The following is an 8,100-nucleotide window of genomic DNA, read 5'->3' on the forward strand; positions in this document are numbered from 1 at the left end:
AATTAAATATGCATGGTAAATTGGTAACGTCAAATTACAATTTCGAACATACATCTAACAAATGTACACACAATCATATTGATTTCACCAACATTAATAGCCATATAATCAAGGTAATTAACAACAAATAGAGAGAGAAAAAAGAGAAAGAACAAAGATTCCTTGGTTTCTCACAGAGGTATTGAATAATTTTCAATATTGTTGCTTTCTTTAACTTTTTGGTCTGCTACTCTGCTCTGCTCCCTCCTTATTCATCAATGCTCAATTTTTCTCTCTCCATTTTCACACCATTCTCTCTCCTTTATTGGCTCCCTTTACTTGAGATATACAGTGGGTCCCTCTTCAATTTTCTTTTCTGGGTTTCTAAATTGCTTAAAGTGGGTTTAACACTCCATTATCACTCTTCCTTACAAAGTCATTGTCTGTCCTCTATTTCCTCCTCCATCCAAATATTTTAGCTACACTACAAATTTTCATTTTCTGGGTTTTTTTTAGCTTGGAAATTTAACTAGTGGGTTTTGTTGAATTTCGCTTTTTATTGTGTTTTTCCACTGTTAGTGAGATAAAAACGAAGAATTTGGTATGTTTTCTTTTCTGGGAATGAATTTATTTTAGCTTGGATTTCTGGGAAACTAACTTGTGGGTTTTGTTGAATTCCACTTTTTATTGTGTTTTTCCACTGTTATTGAGATAAAAACGAAAAATTTGGTGTGTTTTTTTCTGGGATTTTATTTTAGCTTGGATTTCTGGGAAACTTAACTTGTGGGTATTTTTAAATTTCACTTTTTATTGTGTTTTTCCACTGTTAGTGAGATAAACACAAAGAATTTGGTGGGGTTTTTTTTCTGGGATTTTTTTAGTTTGTAAGTTTGATTTTATTCAGCTAAGAAATACTGCTAATAGTAATTTTTCTAGAAGAGAAAGAAGATGGCGGGAGGAGGAGCTGGTCCGCAACCAAAGCAAGATGAGTTACAACCACATCCAGTGAAAGATCAGCTTCCTGGTGTTTCTTATTGTATTACTAGTCCACCACCTTGGCGTTAGTATATTTATCACTTTCTCTCTCCTCTTTAAATAAATAGTATACAGATATACTCATATATTCCTAGTAGTTAGTTTTTTGTAGTCAATTTTGGAGATCTCATGTTCAAATGTTATTGTGGGGTTTAATTTTCATGTGATTGTGACTTATGAAATACAGTAGAATTTAACTTGTGGTGGTCCTACAGATTCTGTTGTTTTCTTTATGTCAAAGATCATTTGTGGCTTGTTTTGTTTTTAGTTTTGAAATTGTTGTTTTGGGTATGTAAATTGTAAACTGTGATGTTCTTCTTGTGATTTCTGTTTCTGTATGTAGCAAACTAGCAATTGTGACTGTAGATTAGTTTACTTGGACTCTTTAATTTATTTGAAGTATTTGTGTTCACAGTGGCGGATTCAGAACAATATATTAGCGGGTGCAAAATAGACTTTAAAAATTTTACTGGGGCAATTGGGAACTTTTTTTTAAAGATATCTTATAAAAAAAGTTTAGAAAATCAAAATTCAAGTGGTGGCAATGTAGCTCGAATTCTTCACAGTTCGATATAGGTATGGACATGTTGAATTCAATTTCATATGTTTCAAGTAAGTGTGTATGACATGAATATAGGATCCCAAGTAACATAGCGCGTAAAAATTAATCCAAAATTGCATATGTTCACTCGGTTCTCAAGTATATGCTGATTATGGTTTTGTTGGCAATATATGTTTATTTTTGCAGCTGAGGCTATCTTACTTGGATTTCAGCATTACTTGGTGATGCTTGGGACAACTGTGCTCATTCCCACCTATTTGGTTCCCCAGATGGGAGGAGGAAATGTATGAACGTTAATGCTTATGCTAATATAAGTTTATAAAGATATAATGTTCAATTTATTTTTGATTGTAAGTTGGAACATATAATTTAATCTGAAATTGTGGTAATTCTTTGTAGGAAGAGAAAGCTAAGATGATTCAAACCTTGCTATTTGTTGCTGGTTTGAACACTTTGTTCCAGTCCTTGTTCGGTACACGTTTGCCAGCTGTAATTGGGGGCTCTTATACCTACGTTCCCACCACAATTTCTATTGTTTTGGCTGGTCGCTATAGTGGTATTGTCGATCCTCAGGAGGTTTGGTTACTGGAACCATGTATTTTGTGATGATTTCTCCCCTTTTTGGGGATTAGTCATGCTCCTTCATCATTTAATGAATATTAACTGAATACTTTGAACAATTTACAGAAATTTAATAGGATAATTCGAGGAATTCAAGGCGCCCTCATCGTTGCTTCAACCCTACAAATTGTTCTTGGATTTAGTGGTTTGTGGCGTAATGTAGTAAGGTAAACTAAATCTCTTCTTCCTAAAAGTTGTACTTTATGATATGGGATGATTCATGATCTGAAAATCCGATTTTTGACTTTGGAACCTTATAAATTGGCATCATGACTGTTAATGGTCCATTTTTATGATCTTTTATATTGAATCTCTAATGTGACAAGAAATTCCAACTTTTACCCTCTTATAAGTATGTCCTGAATTGGTCAGGTTCTTGAGTCCATTGGCTGCTGTTCCTTTGGTAGCCCTTACTGGATTTGGCTTGTATGAGTTGGGCTTTCCTGGGGTAAGTGTCAATACCTTGAAAATTGCAAATTCAGAACTTCTTGACAAAAAAATGAGACTTAAATGATGAAATGTGAGTCATGTGACTCTTCGTCTGTTACGTCCTATGAATTGAACTTCCTGATGAAGAGTTGAGACATGAATAATGACTGTGGTTAACTATATGTTTCTTGAGTGAACAGGTTGCAAAATGTGTTGAGATAGGACTGCCACATATTATCCTTCTACTTATCTTTTCACAGGTAACTTTTAACCATAGTGGCAGAGTTCATTAATTTACCTGTGAAGAGAGCTCCCCTATAGCATTGACAATTTTGCTCTTTAGATTATGTAGTTAACATCAAGATTTTGAGTTTGTGCCTAAACTTTTGCAGTACATACCTCATCTGATGCGCGGTGAAAGGCATATATTTGACCGTTTTGCTGTTCTGTTCTCTGTGGTGATTGTGTGGATTTATGCTCACATACTTACAGTTGGAGGTGCTTATAAGCACAGGTCACAAACAACTCAACTGAGCTGCAGAACTGACCGTGCTGGAATTATAGGCGGTGCTTCATGGTAACTTTTTCTCTCTTAGCCTCCTATGTATGGAAAAAGTGTAAGAAGCTCACCTCATCTTAGACATGATTTTAGCCCTCCGAAGTGGAAAAAATAAAAAAGAGACAGCTAAATCAAACAAAAGCTGCCAACTAGCAGGTTCATAAACTTCCAAGCTTGTTAACAGTGAACTATGATCCTAACTTACTTTTCACCATCCAAGAGAAGTTGCATGACTAGAAATTACTATATTTGGACTTGGTAGTTAGATACTTAAATAGTTGTAAATTAATATAAAATTGCCATTTGTACTTGTGTGCAGGATAAGTATTCCATATCCATTTCAATGGGGAGCTCCAACTTTTGATGCTGGAGAAGCATTTGCAATGATGATGGCATCATTTGTCGCCCTTGTGGAGGTTTGTACAGTTCCTTAAATCGAAGAAGTGATAAACATCCTTGCAAATCATTGTTTGTTAGTTGTTATACTTCACCTTTTCTTACAATACCCACTATTTAGTTTACTCTTGATACGATTCTCATCTTCTTTTTCCTTTATTGTGTAATAGTCTACTGGTTCCTTCATTGCGGTATCAAGATATGCTAGTGCAACTCCTGTGCCAGCTTCTGTTCTTAGCCGTGGAATTGGTTGGCAGGTAAATTAGCAAAAATGGTCATTGTAAAGGAAACTGTAATAATCTTTAAAATGTTTTCCAAGTGTAGACTGTAGAGTAGATTGAAGTTTATGCTATTAGTCTATCTTGTTATTGACTTCCTTTTTTTGTATGTGGATTTTGGTTTTTCCTCTCTGCTATCTTGTCTTGGCTCAGGGAGTAGGCATTCTTTTGTCCGGACTATTCGGAACTGGGAATGGTTCATCCGTATCTGTGTAAGACTTATAGACCTCTATCCTATGTTATGCACATATTAGTGCTCTTTAGTCTGTTTCACAGATTTTTGGCCCTAGAAAAAGTGATGAGTCTTTTCTTGCTCATGTGCAGGGAGAATGCTGGTTTGCTGGCACTGACACGTGTTGGCAGCCGAAGGGTGGTACAGATTGCAGCAGTTTTCATGATCTTCTTTTCTATACTTGGTAAGTTTTATCTCAGAAGTCGATGTTTCCAGAATCTCTCTCTGGCTAAATTTTTGTTAGCTAACGTACATGAGATGGAAAAGATGCGAGACCTACACAAAGTATAGTTACATGATATGCCCCCACTAGACTCATGAGACAAAAATTTAGCGTGCTAAAATATAGCCAGATAGCCTTACTCTTATCTCCCCCTTTGTTCTGTAAACTTTTTTTTTGAAGGGATTTGTTCTGTTAACTTTTACTGATATGGCTTTTATCGCAATATAGGTAAATTTGGCGCTGTATTTGCTTCAATCCCAGCACCTATGGTGGCAGCTTTATATTGCCTGTTCTTTGCATATGTTGGTATGTTCTATGCACAGTCATTTGTCTTTTTATCATGAATTTTACCCTCCAACTGTTCTTCACCATATCTCAATCTGAGCAGGTTCAGCAGGTCTCAGTTTCCTGCAATTCTGCAACTTAAACAGCTTCAGAACAAAATTCATCCTCGGTTTCTCTATTTTCATGGGATTGTCTATACCACAATACTTCAATGAGTACACAGTCGTGAAGGGATATGGTCCAGTTCACACACATGCCAGATGGGTAAATACAAACTATTACTATCTTTTCTACTTTCTGAGTTCCTAAAGCCAATAAAAGTATCTTGATTATGCAGTTCAATGACATGATAAATGTGCCTTTCTCGTCGGAACCCTTTGTTGCTGGACTGTTGGCTTTTTTCTTGGATGTCACACTGCGTAAGAAAGACAGTGCGATAAGGAAAGATCGGGGGGTGATCTGGTGGGACCGATTCCGATCATTCAAGTCAGACACAAGAAGTGAAGAATTTTACTCCTTGCCCTTCAACCTTAACAAGTTCTTCCCATCTGTGTGAATTTTCCAGGAGAACAGAAACAGATCGAAAATCGAAAGTAAAAAAAAGAATGGGAAAATCTGGCCTAATATTTTTTTTTTTCTGATTGCAATGTTCATAGTTTTAATGCTGCAGACCTCTAGCCTTAGCTGTGTAGATGAGAAAAATTGGAAAAAAGAAGGAAAATTTATATATAGCATTTTTGCTCAAATGATTGTCGTACTTTGGTTCAGATTAATCAATTGCATTCCAAGAATTGTATGGTTTGCCCCCATGCTGTTTCCTGTTCTTAAGAAATTACCATGCAATTTTTTTCTTCTTTATAATAATTTTTTTGGTTACAACTTCACCATACGTCGTACATGCGAAGATAGGTTGTTATGGGATGTTGGGGGTGTTGGACTTATCAGGGTGTTTCTCTCTGTTTGCCTGTTTGGGCATATGTTACCGATTATGTGTTATAATTTGAGTATTGGACTCCATTGATGGAGCTTAAGAGAGGAACCAGTGATGTGAATGGAGAAGAGAGAGAAGGGAGAAAAGTGGAGAGAAGCAGAGAGAACCAAAGTAAATCCAAGACTACATTGTATTAGAATGAAAGTTGTTAATGAACAATTACAATATCAACCTATTTATACTAATTATAACACTTAACAAACTTTTCTTGAATTAAGAGACTTACTAACAATCTTTAACAACCTAATATCTATACTTCAACATTATGTGTTTTTGATGCCATTTTTCTTCTGTATAAGAGGTAGATATCCGTGCTCTAGCAAGGACAATTTGCTGGTGCCGCATTACCAAGGTTTCTCGTGAACGGGTACAGCAAGCGCATGAGCTAGCCAAAGTTTGCCGTCCAAACTGCATCCCGTTCGTTACACTTCAACTATTTCCTTTGTTTTTCTTTTTCCTTGCATACTTTTCCGATGTCAAAAAAAGAAAAAGAAGAAAAAGAAAAGAGGTAGATATGTGAGGTCTAGCTGCTAGAGATACTACAAACAAGGCAAAATATATGAGCAAATGCACAATAAAGATTTGTCCTACTAATAGAAAGAATGTTGGAAAAAGGTGTCAACTCAAGGCTAAGATAAAGCAGTATCAACTATCAACTCTAGGAACTCTAATGTGTACGGCAAAGGTTCAAGTATTCAACTATGAACTATCCCATCCACCAAGACTTGTTCTTGAAGTCGAGTTGTGTACTCTATTGCTAAGCAGATATACAAGACAAGGCCAATCGACGAATCAACTCTGCCGGAGACAGGTTCCACCTGAGCATGAAGAGGAAAAATGGTGCTCCTGCGCTCGTCGGATTTCTCCTACTATACTAGGAAGAAGGCTCTTAGGCTCTTAGCTATGTGTGTGGTTTAATGTTGCTGTGTAAATGTCATAGTTATGTTAAGGTTGCCCAAGATATAGCGATTATAGCTAGATATGGGTTGTACTTGTCTTTCTTGTTTTCCAACTGCTTAAAAAAACAGAGAGTTTGTCTTGTAAGAGACTACCTACTTTTAAATTAAAATTAGGTAATGGTAAGTCTAATATTAAAAAGAGAATTAGCCTAATAAAGATTAGGTCAATCTATTTCGATGACTAGTTTAATCCATTTAGTGACTAGGTCTACTTTTATATTAAAATTAGACCGTCTTTTTTAATAATTTTTGTAAAAGAGAAAGATATAAACAAATGTAAGCTAAAACAATTAAAGATGTAAGTAGAAAATCCTTCCTTGAACAAGTAGGATGAAACCATTAAAGTAGAAGTATTTAATTGAGCACCTACTCTCTTATAAATCACACTACCCACCTGCACAATCTCCATAGATTATGCATTACATATTCCTTCTCTCAACCCACTTGTTTTCCAACTAAGCCATACAATATATACATGACACAATTTAAAAGTTAAGCTTAAAAGTTATAGAGATAATTAAATATACATATTTAGAACAATAGTAGAACATGATGGCATAAACTTGAAAATTGATTATAGATTTTGTTATACACTTTGGAAATTTGTAAATTTTGTATCATCATAGTTAGCTTGAAACTTTTTCTGAAATAAACTCAACGAGGGGTTCGATCAACTAATTAGAAAAGAGTTTGATACAGACCTGACGCAGTCGGAAACTATGGAGATTAGCAAACACTAATCTCGAATTAAGAACGATCAGATTCACAAGCGATGAATCTGTAAAAACTCCGGAATCCAGCAGAAAGAGTATAAACTCTGTGATATTATTAAAAGTCAAAAACAGCCTCCAAACATTGACCTAATAATGTTTATATACGTTAAACAAAACCCTAAAACAAAATTAAGGAAATAATTAAATTCGGAAATAATTAAAAAGCTGATTTCGGGCCTTAAACGGACCCGGATGGCCTAAAAAGCCTATACATCATAGCATAGCGGTGAGTTTGACTCGTTGGGCCGTTCCGCTTCCGAAAAGGTATCACAATAGTCAATCGGACTCCGTCGGCCCATTTTCCGCAAAACAATCCAGGCTTTTTGTCGCAAATCCTTTTCGAACTTTTCCGCCAATCTGCCTACGTCAAGACCAGATCATCATCATTTTGGAATGTCATTAGGTTCATTATTATAATTAATTTTAGCCTGTGTATTGCGCGAGTTAGAAACGAGTAATTTTTATCGTAAGATGTTCATGTTGTACCCTAGATAAGTCCATAAATATTAAATGTTATACTGATTGATACAATGATGATTAACTATGTAGCAATTGTCCAACTTTTTGGGTTTAATGACCTTTTGTCCGAGATTATCATCTATGAAACTGAAAGATCTTAACCCACACCATTACTCTATTTTTTCCATGAGAGCCCAAGTGGCTCTGAATCATGGACCACTATAACTAAATTGGGCTGCTTTTAGGGCTACTAGTAGTTTCCCTAAAACTATTCTCACCTATTCTAGTTGTGGGCCTTGTTCCCCCCTATGCATTTTCC

General features: G+C 35.7%; 1 protein-coding gene across 2 annotated transcripts; it reads left to right on the forward strand.

The window, feature by feature from the left end:
• The first annotated feature begins 215 nt into the window (after window positions 1–215).
• On the forward strand, window positions 216–5,406 carry LOC104897444 (nucleobase-ascorbate transporter 7). Of its 2 annotated transcripts, none has more exons than XM_048647291.2 (15): window positions 216–580; window positions 916–1,039; window positions 1,763–1,860; window positions 1,976–2,152; window positions 2,264–2,364; window positions 2,570–2,645; window positions 2,827–2,886; window positions 3,019–3,203; window positions 3,505–3,601; window positions 3,752–3,838; window positions 4,013–4,071; window positions 4,184–4,275; window positions 4,543–4,620; window positions 4,703–4,863; window positions 4,937–5,406. In XM_048647291.2, the coding sequence occupies exons 2-15, from the start codon at window positions 928–930 to the stop codon at window positions 5,153–5,155; spliced, it is 1,602 nt and encodes a 533-aa protein (XP_048503248.1). In that variant the 5' UTR covers window positions 216–580; window positions 916–927; the 3' UTR covers window positions 5,156–5,406. The 2 variants fall into 2 exon arrangements, with proteins under 2 accessions (XP_048503248.1, XP_048503249.1); XM_048647292.2 differs by having other exon boundaries at window positions 919–1,039.
• The last annotated feature ends 2,694 nt before the right edge of the window (window positions 5,407–8,100 follow it).

Source organism: Beta vulgaris, chromosome 6 (assembly GCF_026745355.1).
Source record: "Beta vulgaris subsp. vulgaris cultivar EL10 chromosome 6, EL10.2, whole genome shotgun sequence".
NCBI classification, from domain to species: domain Eukaryota; kingdom Viridiplantae; phylum Streptophyta; class Magnoliopsida; order Caryophyllales; family Amaranthaceae; genus Beta; species Beta vulgaris.

Excerpts from the sequence above, each read along its gene's own strand:
- LOC104897444 (XM_048647291.2), top strand. The coding sequence starts at position 928 with ATGGCGGGAGGAGGAGCTGGTCCGCAACCAAAGCAAGATGAGTTACAA. Across the intron at positions 2,365-2,569 it reads TTGTGGCGTAATGTAGTAAG|GTTCTTGAGTCCATTGGCTG; the intron begins GTAAACTAAATC and ends TGAATTGGTCAG. Across the intron at positions 3,204-3,504 it reads ATTATAGGCGGTGCTTCATG|GATAAGTATTCCATATCCAT; the intron begins GTAACTTTTTCT and ends ACTTGTGTGCAG.